The 15,262-nt window shown below is 39.3% G+C and overlaps 2 protein-coding genes across 3 annotated transcripts; both read right to left on the reverse strand.

Annotated features, from left to right (window-relative positions):
- Nucleotides 1–1,034: 1,034 nt before the first annotated feature.
- Nucleotides 1,035–5,729, reverse strand: LOC115686340 (uncharacterized). Of its 2 annotated transcripts, none has more exons than XM_030611597.2 (10): nt 5,592–5,726; nt 5,216–5,275; nt 5,013–5,114; nt 4,841–4,917; nt 4,334–4,457; nt 3,437–3,501; nt 3,294–3,363; nt 2,408–2,483; nt 1,853–1,946; nt 1,035–1,506 (listed from the first exon to the last, which is right to left on the reverse strand). In XM_030611597.2, the coding sequence occupies exons 1-10, from the start codon at nt 5,641–5,643 to the stop codon at nt 1,384–1,386; spliced, it is 843 nt and encodes a 280-aa protein (XP_030467457.1). In that variant the 5' UTR covers nt 5,644–5,726; the 3' UTR covers nt 1,035–1,383. The 2 variants fall into 2 exon arrangements, with proteins under 2 accessions (XP_030467457.1, XP_056163468.1); XM_056307493.1 differs by having other exon boundaries at nt 1,447–1,593; nt 5,592–5,729.
- Nucleotides 5,730–7,192: 1,463 nt separating this feature from the next.
- On the reverse strand, nt 7,193–14,743 carry LOC115686382 (UDP-N-acetylglucosamine diphosphorylase 1-like). The gene is made up of 15 exons (XM_030611650.2): nt 14,523–14,743; nt 14,261–14,315; nt 14,035–14,186; nt 12,776–12,815; nt 12,330–12,422; nt 12,147–12,259; nt 11,978–12,052; nt 11,113–11,152; nt 10,914–10,996; nt 10,733–10,810; nt 9,717–9,860; nt 9,229–9,296; nt 8,456–8,570; nt 8,215–8,371; nt 7,193–7,679 (listed from the first exon to the last, which is right to left on the reverse strand). Exons 1-15 carry the CDS (start codon nt 14,658–14,660, stop codon nt 7,582–7,584), a joined length of 1,449 nt encoding a protein of 482 aa, XP_030467510.1. The 5' UTR covers nt 14,661–14,743; the 3' UTR covers nt 7,193–7,581.
- Nucleotides 14,744–15,262: the final 519 nt, after the last annotated feature.

Here is a 15,262-nt window from a genome sequence, read left to right on the forward strand (position 1 = left end):
AAGAAAAATCAAGAAATTTTTTTCTTATCATTGGGATAATTAACATTGGTAAATTTACTTTTCAATTTCATTTATTGACAAATTATGGTAAAACAACAAGATGACATGCATAAAAAATTTGTACACAATTTTGTGCCGATGGCGAAGGCACAAAAAAAGCAGGAAAAACTCACTCGGTAATGCCAATCATTGCATTATCGTATTTATCCCGTTCATCTCAATGCTCCGATTATATAATTATTTATAGTATAAATTACTAATAAATTGTAGAAGTCATTTTCTACTATATGAATTGTAGAGATTATTCTGCTTTGAATAGACCTCTCCTCTCATCTCCTCTTCCTCCCAAGACTGGTCTTATATGATGTTAAAACAAGCCTTGTTTTCTTGCATATAAAGTGAAGTTTTTCCTTCCTTTTTTTCCCTTCATTGAAAGTTTTAAGAAAACAAATATCATCAAAACACCTCGCTAATGAGGCACACGACTTCGAAATAATATACATAAAATCATCATTTTGCTAGTCTAGTGTCCCAGTATTGAGGTTTCTCATGCACAAAGGATCGCATCCGATCTAAGAAGACCAACCAAGTCACCTAGGATTTTCGAAGTCCTCTAAATTACTCTCGAGAACGGATGATATGGTAATTGTACCGAGTTTTAGAGTCTTCTTGTCATAATTGTCATTAGTTAGTGAATAAGGAGATCCCATCTCCACCATAAGATTGAAAGGCCATCGACAGTTGTATAAATAGGGGTGCGCTCCCCCGTAAGTAACCTCCAACACTTGAGCAACACAATGATTCTTGGCACTCCACCGATCCAAAGAAAACCTAAGGTCCCAAACGACCGGTCTGTGACAATAGCATAGGGTAGATTTTGACCAATTCCCAAATTTCAAAGCACATCCTTAAAATCATATGGAGAATTAAATACACTTCAATGGGCACTGCATGTTAAGAGTTGCCCATAAGCCAAGAGTACATAAAGCTCTTAATGTTACCAAAATTTAGCAATCAGAGAAGAAGGGCAATGCTTCAAGCAAATCACGTCCCTGAACCATATATTATAAGTACAACACAATAATCGGTTGCTGTTTACATGGTTCACGAATACCCCATCACGCCTTTGCGGCAGATCCAGCACAATGGCTCGATCAATAACTTGAAGATATTTACAAAATTGGGTACTTCTAAAATCCATTCGCAGAAAGTGTGGTTAAAGTTACAACAAATAAATCAACCAAGACTGAATGATTGCCGGATGGGTGGACCATCTGGCTCCAATACTGAGAACTAATCAGCCATCGACTGGAAACGGCAATCAAGGAATGGTGTAGTTATCTTGTTACGGGAGTTTCTTCACCTTTCCCACTGGGACGAGATTTATCTGGCCCTTCTCGAAGCCCTGGTGAACATTTCTTTGATATTCTGAGAATCTGTCTCTACTTTTGCTTTTTTAACTTGCCTTCCAACCTTTGAAGCCCTTTTATCTGCCCCACTCTTTCCCTAGTAGATCACAGAAGAAACATTGAGCAACAAATTAATATCCCTATGCTGAGAAGAGTGACTGCGACCAGGTTCATTCAACAGGTTCTGATGATACAAACAAAGACAACCCAAATAAGCACGATCATTCCTCCGATTAAGTTTACAATGAGGGCAAATTTCCATTGAAGTTCGTGACTTAATAGTTGGCACTAAGTAGTCAAAATACCTATTAAAACTTCATCTAAAACAATAACATAGGTCATGTTAAAGCAATCCAGGAGATATCCAAAGTACAGCCACCCTCGTACTATTTGATTGCTGAATGCATTATTGACTTCATCCAGTAAAGTGATATCGCAATTACCTGTAAGGCTCCAGGAGATCCAAAGTCATTTGTCTCTGCTACATCTTGAGAATTTTGTTTATGAGCTGCCTCTCCAACATCCCCTAAATTCAATCTGCAGGAAAATTAAGAATCCTGGGCTTAGTCACCATTGACTATATATATATCAATCCAAGCATAGATGAAACTGAAATTTTTCTCTGTGGGGTCAAACTAACAATTTCTTATCATTCCATTGATATAACCTATGCTTCATATTGAATAGACCTTATTTCTATAGGAACGGCACTCTATTAATAATATAACTTTCTTTTACGTTTTCTCAGTAATTAGGGCAACCTGCAAAAGTGAGAAACACCTTATCGGTGTATTTCTTTAGAAATTCAAAGGTGTGTTGCCCAAATATCTTAAACTCTAAACTATAATAACATTTTTCACCAGTGGGTGGGGGATAATCTATCCTAAATCCTATTACTTAGCACATGCTCTATACTATTGTACAACAAAAATGTAGCCGTTAGTGTCTAGGTAAAATCAGGCAACAGTATATATGCAAGAAAGAGTAAAAAGCTTTACTTCAGACTATCACAGAGATTCTTCAACCAAGGTTCATCCAGCAAGTACTCCCCAATTATTGAGACAGCATCAGCTACTGCACAAACAATAAAGGAGAATTAACAAAGAGCAAAAAGCTAATCTTTACTTAACTCAAGCTGGACATTCCAATCCTTTTCATCTCTCTCGATAATGATGCTGAGTGAACTCTCAAATTAACTATCTTAACCCAGCAAGCATGAGTGACTCTTTTGAAAAGGGCCTGAGAGGAGCAGATTGTCGAAGCTAAAGCACTTATGTGGGCCCTTCCCCCTTGATCCCTCAAGCAATTACGGACAGAAAGTTATTCGGCAGTGCTCCTGTATATATGTTATACAAATGCCAAAACATGCACTAACATCCAACCTCAACAGATTTTTATACCATTAGATGGTGACCAGTAGAGAAACAACAAGTTTGATGCACTTAGATAGGTTACGTAGATATTGAGATCCATTACCTTTTCAAATTGGTCAAACATAGAGACGTAAAGATTGATCAACCTGAATATCAGGCTTAGCAAACAGTTATTTTTAGTACATAAATGGAATTAAAGACATTGTGCACTATTACCCTGGCAAAAAACAAAAAAGGCATTCATATGACTCAGTTTAGGATCGAATCCCATCACGAGTACCATTAGAAATGTTAATGCCCTACTTTCACGACTTCTATTAATACTCTGTGGTAAGAGTTCCTTTTTTTTCTTTTCGAATGGCCCCTTTGTGGAAAGAGCTATATGTAACTACCCACCACTCTCGTTCAGATGTTCTAACTGAGAAAAGATCTCTGCTCATGACTCCTTCAGTGAACTCATATGACAAATTCATGAAATTACATAGCCAAAAGTTTGTCCGCTAAGACATACACATCTCGTTCTCAGAACGGGCAGCATAGTTTTTATCCAGAGTACTCAAAGTCTGCTTCACTCGGTGTACCTGCAATTTGAAAACATTTGTTGGTACACTTGCACCATCATTGACGAAATTAAGTTTCTTGAAAATTACAGACCTTGTTTGACAACCAAGCAAGAACCTTAGCATCATCAAGCCTAAAAAACCTTGTTGATCCAATTTCTGTCGATACAGGCAGACAGAGAGAGATATCAACTTGTGTCCTTGCAAAGAAAAAGATAGACACTTAATAACACTCTTAATGGTCTTGTTTTAACCACACATCATAAATACAATCATAATTAACTGAATCTCTTGTTCACAGTTTCTATAGGTAACAACTAGAGTAATGTTCACTAGTCGCTTACCAAGCAACATTTCAAATAGATTACAGTATCAGCATACCATTACGCTAAACTTTATCATAAACATGAAGACAATCATGATATTAAAAGACGACAACAAAAACAAAAACCAAAAAGAAAAAGAGATGCAGATTATAGAGCCTGGACTTAGAGTTGAGATGTACAACATACATAAAATATCTCCAGATATACCCTGCTCCAATGCAATTTTTCAAAAATGTTCATTTTAATTTTGTGTGAAACTTTAATTGCAGCATCTCACGTGACATATCACATGACAAGAATATTATGCAATAATAATAACCCTGATTCTTAAAGTTCTAAATCATTTCTTTCCCAATTTAAGCTACCCCTTAGCTGCCAGGGCTATGGCTTCCTGTAGGTCCTTTCCTCCCCATAAGCATCAATGCCTTTTCCAATTTTCAATTAGCAAAATAGGGATGCTTCATATTCTTCTCAATCCTAGTAACAATTACTGAAGAAAGGTGGCACAGAAAATAATAGACAAACAAAAAGAGTCCCTATTGGCAGCATTACTTAGCAGATAAGTCTTATTGAAGGTTGATCTTGGATTCGATGTCATTTTTTCAAAGAATGTAGTTACTTCAGTGTAACTAATAGCTATAATACAGATGTATATGACTCGTCACCTTTAACTTCACAAACCACTTGCATGGGCTTCTCCGCAATGGACAATAAATGCTGATATCCAGGATAACCATTTATAAACAAAATCTCATCCAATTGCCTAAACTTCCCAGGATCATCTCTTTTCTGCAATGGTTGAAAAGGCATTATGACATCAAATATTTAGGAGTAATTCATAAAGGACGACAAGTCCAACTTAAAGAGAAATAGATCTGTGTGCATTCCACGATTTTATCTTGTTTACATGCTTAGGCAGATGCCAGTGTGTAAACTTGTTAAAAATCGACAGATGCATAACCTACGCAAACAATATGCTGGAATTTCTGGAACAGCACATTCTCCATCAACAAGTTGAGAGTCATACATAGAAAGATTAATGGTTTCAACAGAAAGGAATTCATCTCTTAGAGAAAACAAATATTTGAACTCGTGATTAAATAAATTAATAGGAAAATATAATACATTACATTTCTTGTGAAACATGAAAAATTGAATAAAATATATGGTACCCTCATCCTGGCTTCCTCGAAAACTGGCAACATGATGAAAACTGGATCGACTGGTGTGGCAGTATACAGGCAACCATCTTGACCACATGGAAAAAAAAAAAGCGAGTTATTATCCTAACCGCAATGAACACACTCGAGCCTTAACTGCCAACATGAATCTTGAAGATCACACCTTTATGGACGTAATCTCCCAGAAACCAAGACCCATAAGGCAATTTAAACCACTGAAGCTCTAAAAGCTTCTCATCGACGACGAGGTAGCATGTCGCTTTTCCTGCAAGCAGTTAAAGAGGCAGCATCAAGCAAGGTAAGTTTTTCGGACATGTTCGCGCACGAGGGTTCATGCCCGGCACGAGGGGATAGCTTTCTGATTACCTGATTTGGGATGCCGAAGTGACAAGAAATGCCCAACCCCTTTCTCCGTCGCGGCAGAATCTACAGCATGAGGGACCAGAAAACCTCACCATCTTCGAATTTACAAAATTGCGGGAAATGCAATCGACTGCTATACTCCACATTTCAATTCGCAAATGTCAGGAAGACATAACACGCGCATGCTACAAATTTTTACTGACAGATCATCCAATTCGAGAACAGCTGGCGTCGAACCCAATACAATTCATCGGTCAGGAAGGAGGTACACGATCTGAGCAGAGCAATTGAGCAACTGGGATGGCATTTTCCAGTGACAATGCAAAACAGGGGTTTTACAGAGAAACCAAATTTGGAGAAGAAGGAGGAGGGTGTTTACCAGGTGCGACGAGAAGGCGGGTTTCGCTACTTCCTTCCCACCAGTTCTTCATTCGCCAAGACTTTTGCTCTTCCCCTGCCCCCCAAAAAAACGAAAAAAAATTGAAACTTTTTCGCAGTCACCGCGGCTCAGAGTGAAGCGCCGCGCTCTTTCAAAGGCGCCAAAATGGGCTCGAAGCCGGGAGGCTTGGTGCTCGTCGTGTTCGCACGTGCCAGCCTCAGAAGAATATATATTTTTTTTTTAGGGCTAATTTGCTTTTAGACTCCTCGGGCAAGATTTTTTTAGGATTGATAATTTGCTCTTCAACTATTTGTAAATTTGTAAATGAGTCTCCATTGTTTTTTTTATTATTTGTGTAGATATAAAATGCAAAGGAAAACACTATAGTTGGTGAACAATTAAAGAACTCGTCAAATATCCCGATGATTTTTCACATTTTTCGGCCGTTTCATTCTCACGTAACTACTCTATTTTATCTTGTTGGCATGTGTTGCGGACCGGAAGGTTTTAAGGCCCAGCAGGTCGAGGAGATGACCAAGATGACCGGTCATGCATTGAAGCTTTCTAGAGATTTAGGGTTTATGAGGGCTCTAGAATGTTCTTAGGGGCATTATGGAAATGTATGTATTTTAGATTATGGTAGTTAGGAAAATTGAATCTCCAACATTAAATCATGGGGCGATCTATGGTTATAATGGTCTTCTCCCCTAATTTGTGTAATTCAACAATCATGAAAGAGCCTTCTCTTCCAAACAATTTTCTCTAGAGTTTCTCTCTTTGTGGTTGGGGTGGGCGAAGAGCAGACATATTGTCCACAATATAAACATATAGTCGAGAATTTTTTCAGGATTAATAATTGCTCTTCAATATAGTTGATGAATAACTAAGGAAATTCTCTAATTTATTGACATGCATCACTAATTAATTTCCATCTTAGCCCCTCCTTTGAGCATATGACGTTACATAACAATTTGCGCCATAAGATTGTTCACAATAAGTATTATGCTTGGCAAAATTTGCATGTTGTGTTTGCATGCAACCTATTTGCTCTTTACAAATCCACACCAAAGTTCTTTTAAATTGCTCCACTATATTTATCCCAACGAATCATGACCCATTGATCATAAAAAAAAAATGAGTCTTAAGTCGTTTAATCAGTGCCCGACATTCCGCGAAACTATTTATAGGACAGGATAGTTTTTAATTGGGATCATTGAAATGTTGAACATCGGCCACAACGTCCATCATTAGAGAGCTTGTGCATCTAACTTCCTTGGTACACCGCTTCACCAATAAAATACTTGCTTCAGCAGTAAAATACTTGCCAATAAACTGACGATTTAGCCTGCTTAATTTTGTTAAGTTTGAATCCATGTGCATGCATTGCGGCAACGGAGGTCATTGATAATGTCCTGCTCCTCATGAGGTAACTAAAACGCCATGAAATGTCAATATACGAGTCGTTTCAGCATCCGCATTTTGGTACATCCTTCTCTCTTTTCTTGGTCTTTCGTTCCATCATATTCCTATCAACAACTCCAATTACAACGAATTAACCGCTGATGCACCTTGCTTAGCATAAGAAAAGGGAAAAGAGCATGTTTAGGAGACTAATCTTCATAAGCAAACACTTGAACACCAAATGCAGCATAAACAGACTGGGTGCAACGGCTCTGCATTTGTTAAAATTGCACCAATTTGACAGCACCGTCAATTTACACATTGACACTCATGAATTATTTTCTTCTGATTTTTCTCAAAGCTTCTCTCTTTTTTCATTTTACTTATTTGTGATGTACTAGAACCGTCTTTTGCTAACACGAAAAATTACAGCCACTATTCTATCTTGTAGGTATCAAATGACACAACCTCGCCCATCATGACTTCAGATAAAACCGAGCCGCACATGTTAACATCTCAAGAACTTTATCATCGCGGAACCGAGATCTCACCCCCACCTTTTTCTTCCAAAGGAAATGGACAAGCACAGCTAAAATGCAATCTCACAAGGCGCATGGAAGGTCCTCCCCCGACATATAGCCTCGAGGTTTTCTCCGGTATATGAACACAACGGAGATACCTCCACACCTGAGACAAAAACAGAACAGGGAACCATTAAATTTACTTCCTGACCCATAAATCATGATAAGCCAGCTGATTACTTGAAAAGTGACTGATTATTTCGAACACATTATGTACTGTTGACAGACTGCTCCCAACCGAGACAAGTAAGATAAGCCTATGGACCAAGGGATTCTACATTACATCCTATCATGCACATGCTATAGGTTAACTCCTTTACACATGGCAAAAGAATGGATCAGATATTCTGCATCGATTCTCGAGAAACCTATGAAGCTCCCAGTAAAATTCAATATTCTTTATCAGCTTTTGAGTTGATTTCCTATTCCTCACTTGTAATTAACATAGATTTTTGGGTGTATGTCCATTCTGTTCTTTTCCCCAGTGCAAGGTGTATGGACGGATTAAATTTCAACAACATGCAAGCGTAATGGAAGATTTCTTGGCACAAGTCAAATTTGCATACACCACTGAGAATAGCAAACTCTGCACAACATGTAAAAATTTGCAACACAATGCATGGTAAGCCACCACCAATTACCAGTAGCATATAGGGGCACCGAATGTGTTACAAAGCCTCCAGCAGCTACCACCCAACGAGTATGGAGCCGGAGAACCAGCAGCCTTGCACTGTCTGGAGTGTCGAAATTTGATCCATTAGCATTTTTCACCGGTGCAAACTCTTCATCACGCAATACCTGAACTTTCAGACAAATTGTTTAGCTTCGCAGTATTTAAAGAGCTGAACTCAAAAAATTGGTATTAGAAGGATTAGAGAGGACCTCAAAAAGTGCAGTTGAAGGAGCATATGGAAATGCATCAAATATGAACTGCTCCAGCTTCAATCCCGCTGTTTGTCCATGGATTGAAGCAATTTTCTTCTCAGCAAGATGATAGCTGCCATTACAGAAAATCGAATGCAATTGATTAATGAAACGTACTCTCACGCAATGAATCAGTTGAGAAATGGTCATTACTTCTTGATTTTACTAAAGTTTACTCTTTTTTGTAGAGAGACCAAATATTTGGCAAATCCGGTACTTAATGAGTCTTATGCTTATGTACCCTGACAATCAAAAACTCTCTGACCACAAAATTAATTATCTATCGATTAACCTTTCAAGTTTGACAAAGATCTACTATGAAGCTCTTTTGTTGAAACTTTTATGAAGCAACCTGCAAATGTATTCACATTAAAATATCATGCAGCGCTAGTACCTATTGGGATGCACGTGTGAGGAATAACTGGAAATGTAAACCGCGAGGAGGATAATTAAAGTTAGAACGAATAATTGACACATCAAGTTGGCTCATTACTCAATAGTAGAACTACCCAGATAATTCTGTATCTCATACAAAAAAGGTCAAATGCCTTGTTCACAAATTGTGTACGAAATTATGGTTCAGAAGGAGAAAGATGAAATTAAGGCCATAAAACTAGACTATTTTAAAAGAGAAAAGATACAGCAGAAAGTGGCTCAAGAGACAATAGTTTCGTCCCCCCAACATTTCTAAATAAAAAGCAGGTGAGCAGTGAAACACAAAGACCACTTACATACTGTCTTTCTCAAGGCCATTTGCAACCTGGTTGAGAAAATCAAGGGTGAACATATGTAAACAAACCTGAAAGCCAGAAAGTAAAGAGTAGTCAGGGAGAAACTGGGAGGAAAAAACAAAAGCCAGAAAGTAAACAAACCTGAAAGCCAGAAAGTAAAGAGTAGTCAGGGAGAAACTGGGGGGAAAACAAAAGCCAACATATTCATATGATGCTACATCATGCATCTAAGCGCAGGGCAATCTAACAAACAAGGTTGTCTGGTTTCAAAAGAATTTGATATCCTCAGAAATAACACATAAAGACTAAAGCTACAATATCAGGCCCTGGAGTAGTATCTTTTAAAGCTAGAGAGAAGTGGAATTACCATGCAATTGATATCAGTAATCAGCAAGCTTTTAGAGTAATAAAGCAAAATATAAATCAATAATAGTGCAAAAAGTTGGAAACAAATTATGTAAGTAGTAAGTGCAAGGAATAGGATGTACATTACTCCAGCAAAAACGAAGCCGTCCAGTTTCTTGATTGATTGCAGAAGCAAGTGTTTGATCCAGCTCACTATATTCAACCACTGTAAGTGGTCCACCTTTACCACGCCTTACAAATACACCTACCTTCTCTTGTGGGTATGCCTAAAAAGAACCATTCAAGAATTTAGAAAGTGAATATTCAGATTACAGCCATTAGCAATCGGTCCGCCAAAAAAATGTGGACATGCTACACACGCAATTATGAATCTAACAGCCGGAAGGAAGAAATTTTGATTTTCATGTGAAGTAAAACCGGTAAACAAAATTCATGCAAATCATATCAATTGTATCAACTCAATTTAATCCAAGTGGGCAAAACACCTCAGAAGGAGTACTCAAGGTGGTGTCATTTGGATTGAGTCTCTCCTTATATATCAAGCCACAAGTTACCTCCCACTCACCCATGAAACTTGAAGTGCTTTATAAACTCCTCTGCTTTATATTACTATCATAATCATCAATGTGGCTCATGTAGCTCAAAACTACACCAGGTAGGTAAAATTCTAGATTTGACCCTCACAGGTTGAAGAGATAGCTCCCAAAATGAAGCAGTAGGTCTCACATAGTTGAAAAGGTAAATCTAGTAACATAGCACTTTGTCTTGCTTAGCACTCATACCCCAGTACAATGTTCTGAAACCATTTCTAACGAGCCAAATCCACATGGCCAAGCCTCCCAAAGGAGTACTCAAGGTTGTGCCCTTTGAGAGGTGAGTCTCCACTAATGCATTCCACAAGTTTTTTGCCACTTGATGTAGATTCACAAGCCCGCTTTACGCTTTGATACCGTAAATATGAACCATTTCAAGCCAGATTAACTCGTGCAGAAAAGGCAAGAGCTTTATCTAGAGATCACCAAAGGATATGTACAAACCATGTAAATCATCTTCAACACAACATACTTTCAAAAGGATAACCACGACGAGTCAAAATAATAAAATGAAGTATGATATGTGCCAAGACATATATAATCACCTTACGGACAACTTTAGCTGCAGCATCTACACCTTTGTCCATGAAATAACCCAAGAAAGTAGGATCCGCCACGCGTACCTGTTTTTAGAGACAAATCTGGCTGATAAATATTGGAATTTGACCCACAAAAAGGGAAAACTTGCCATGGGGAATTCCATAGCTTAATAAAAGCAAAACTCACCAATGCATTGTCAACTCCATAACAATCCAAATATTTAATCCCTCTCGAGGCCATATCTTCAAGAAGTTTTGAAGTTTTCAAAGCTGTTCAACGAGAGACAAATATTAATGAATGCCTTCGAGCTATATGAGGTTGAGATAGATTGCGCAAGCGAAATAGAAACCAAAATTTGGCACAGGATTTAAAAAAATAAAAGCACCTGTATATACTCCACCATTACCATCAGGAGCTTTAGCTACCTGGATATGAAAATCATAATAAAACAAGAATCATGCATTAGTTCAGATATTATGACTTAGATCGGAAACAATTCCATCGCACTTCATACATCTACAGTTTCATCTCTCCCTTCCAAGACAATCCACATTTTAGAATCATTTTATGGTAGTCTCCTGGGAAAATAAGTGCAACCCTGTGTGACGAGTGAGAGATCTTATTGTGACAGTTTACTCACTCAATAGTTGAGGCAAAAAAGCTTTTTGTTACTTGGTTCTCTCACTCATCTAGACATTAGTAGACCATTGCAACATGATTCTCAGATGCTCATTCATATAGAAGATAACAATTTATTTCGCCAAAGATCTCAGCTCCCTTCACCTTTAGGTTTCGTTTGTTTCGAGGAAAATGAATGATCTCGATAACATTTTCCTAAAAACAATCACTTATATCGCTTACAAATAAATGAACGAAAAATATTTTCACCGTCCATGAACATGTTTAAACATAAATTGTTATCGATAATGAGAACATTTTCTGTTAATTAATTATTTCAAGCGATACAAGCGATCATTTTTAGGAAAATATTTTCCAAATCATTCTTTTTCCGCGGGAGCCTCGGTGTTGTAAACTTTTCCATTATTCTTTAAGATACGCTTCTTAAACTGTTTGTTCTTTTTGAGTTCCATTCTAAAAATTCAACTGCAAAATGGGTGGCGATGGCAAGGTGAAGCTGCCAAGTGTAAAGACTAAGGTTGAAAGAGTTGGTTACCAAGATCTTGGAAACCATAAATCTGTTCCTTCTACAATTAAATTAATCAAACGAACAAATAGAATAGCAAACGTACTCTGTAAGGAGTCTCCATGATAAATCTTCCATCTTTTGAGACACATGGCATGGTACCTTGCTGGAAGAAGGTGACCTAAACAAATTTTCCGTCAATAGTGAGGCAATATTAAATACAACCGGATAGGAAAATAAACTATGTCTATTAGGAAAAGCTACACATGTTTTACTTGCTCAGCTTCAAGACCAAAGTATTTATGGCTCTCAAAATATTTGCGTGTGGGCTCATCAGTAAATGGACTGGTCATTATGTACCAACGTATCAGTGGAGAACCAACAGAACCTGCAAAAAACAAGAGAATAAGCATATTTTCTGTGTAGTTTAAGAGAAATAAACAAGAGAGGAATTTTACCCTCTTTGAGAGCTTGAGCAGCCAACTTCTGAAGACACAAGATTCGTTCTGCTTGAATTTGGAAAAGTGACTTGCCAGATGGAAGTCCAATGTCTACAATGAAATACTTCAACAAAGTTGAAATCCTGAAGAAGTATGATAAGAAGAAAGTACTGTGGTGCATTTCATACCAATAGCAGAGGTTGGAAGAAGAAGAAATAAGTTTAGTAGTTCAACAACCTATTGGTTAAAATAATAAAAAAAAATCAACAAAAAAAGTGTCCAAATGCTCATGGTGTATTAGAAATGATAAAGGTTTTGGTCAATGAAAGATAAAAAGTTTTCCAACTATCTTAATTTCATAAGTTTTTGTTTTCTGAACCGTTAAACCTTTATAGAAGTCATGCACCGAGAGAAACCCAAAACCATGCAAATCCACAAATCAAGTCGACATGGGAAATGCTTACTGAAGCATCCTTTGGGATCTGAACTTCCAAGTCTTGTTCCCTGCATGGCTTAAAAAGGATATTGTGTGAGGAAATCAGTGCACCACACACGTCAGGAAGACGAACAATAAGGCAGGCAATTCTTGCGTATAAATCACAAAGCCACAAATTATTTAAAGGCATATTATCAGCTTTTGAAAAGAATGCATATTTTTCATTGAAATTTTGCATGCTCAAGTAAGCACGATCGATAAAAAAACAATTATAAACCAAGAGATTGATGATCTGGAGACTACAGGACAAAAAATACAATACATATGCAAGCACATAAAATAGCTGAAGCTTTTTTCATAAATTTGAATTATCTTGTTGCATTGACAGAAGCATGAGTATATAAATGTTGAGTTTAGTCTCAACTACTTGCTTATCTGGAGAATTTATCATAAAACATGTACGAAAAGAGAGGGAAGGACAAACATTCGAGTCTTCACTTTGTAAGATATCTTACACTGGACGGTAGCGGACCCTATCGTACTATTCCAGCAGTTTAAGGAACTCCACATATTTAAAAGGAAAAAAAAAAGCATTTACATTTAACGTCTTTTACTCCAGTTAATCCTAAGGCATAATTGCGCGGGATTGGAACACGCCAAATAGCCATTGAACTTATTTTCCAGGAAAAAGTATCTCAGTATTCCCCTGTGTAAAAAATATCAGTAAATTCTGAAATTACCGAGCAGTGAGAAACATAAGGTACAATATGATGATCCCTTTCTGGATTTGAAATCCACACCGAAGGAGATAGAAGCATTTTAGATCCTGAGACCCTTGATTATAGAACCAATGGTCAAATCCCCAGAATTCCTGTAACCCGCTTCTCTTCTCTTTTTGTCTGTTTCTTTTTCGTATCACAATGCATATCATCCGTATCATCAAACATTCTTAAAATGATTTTCCCAAAAGCATCATACTGCCTCCGAAATGATTTGGCAATGAGAGTCCAGATCTAATTTAGTTACCAACAAGCAGCAGCTCGCTTAAAAAGTAAGGACAATCATTATCTTTTTCTTTTCAGCTCTAATTGAGTAAGCAATAATGATCCCTTTCTGTTTCTCTATTCATAAAGCCAAATCATGTGGCCCACATGTAAACAAGTCAAGCTCAAGAGGGGAAAACAAACAGAGAGCTAAACCAGTAAAGCCACGATTCACTAGTCGCTAGGCACGTGCACACGCAGAACGGCAGCGCTCTACGCCGACAGCAACGGTGGAGTACAGTACCTGACCACCGGAGAGAAGCAGCACCGCCAATTTCCCGTCCGAGATCGCCTTCAGCCCCATCTTCCACCACCTCTCTCTTTCTCCCATGCTCCGCCCTTCGACGGTGGACACGTCGCTCTCCGGCACGGGCTCCAATGCCGCCACCGGCAGACCTGAAAGCCCGACCCAAATCCATCAGCAACCAGGCGTAACACATCACTCTCGACTCGAGAGAAAGAGCGACGACCTTGAGATCTGAGCGAGCATCGAATGATCCGATCCACTCTCGGAAGATCTAAGCTCTGCCAAAAAAAGAAAAAAAAGACAAGAAGCACAGGTAAAGGGAAACGTCATAATCGCGAAGCGCGCACGGCCAGAATTCGGCGGACGAGCAGTCAAAATCGCCGATCAATTCCATCGAGCGCCGTCGACCGCCGGGCTCCGCCGCCAGGGGAACACGGAGATCGGCGCACAATAGACAGAGCGACGAGGGAGGGGGGAGGAATGACCTCGATGTCGGCGACGAGGAGGTGGCGCTCCTGAGGGGAGAGCTCGTCCCAGAGGGCGAAGGCGTCCTCCTGGCCGTAGTCCTTGAGCCGCTCCATCAGCGCCTGCGGCGGCGACGCGGCGTTGGCTTCGACGACCATCGATTCGAGCGGCGGAGGTGAGGAAGCAGTTGGGCGTGTGGGACTGCGAACCTGGTCACCGGAAAATAATAGAGGGAGAGGGAGAGGGAGAGGGAGAGAGAGGGAGGGAGAGGTGTCTGTTGTTGTTGTTGGTTGCGGGTAGAGATAGAGAGAGAGAGAGAGAGGGGGAACAGTGGCGAGGAAGACAAGAATCGAATCAGCTGCCAAACTAACCACCACCTTTGCTTGGGGATGCGAAATGACGGATCTGACCTCCCCCCCCTCCGGCTGAGAACCTCCGTTCCTTCTCCGCCCGACCGACGTGTCGGTCCGTCTAATCTCCCATACGCGCCCGGCACGCGGGGTGGGGGGGTGGGGGGGACGGGGGCACCGCGCTCGAGCCGACCGGAGTGCTGCTCGTGGCTAGGCCGGGCAGATCGGATAAAGAATGATTCGACCCAAATTGACCCGCTCATTTGACCAGTTCTAATCCATTTTCCATGCACTACAGCTCTAGTGATCCATGCCGTATAGATCTAGTGACTCGTACCAGACCAAACCTAAACCCGACTCGTACCCAATTTTCTGACCCATATAGCTAAGGCGCTTCCGTATCTAACTCA

Source organism: Syzygium oleosum, unplaced genomic scaffold (assembly GCF_021117445.2).
Source record: "Syzygium oleosum isolate NSW1041296 unplaced genomic scaffold, Sole_v2.1 Sole_v2.54, whole genome shotgun sequence".
Classification (NCBI taxonomy): domain Eukaryota; kingdom Viridiplantae; phylum Streptophyta; class Magnoliopsida; order Myrtales; family Myrtaceae; genus Syzygium; species Syzygium oleosum.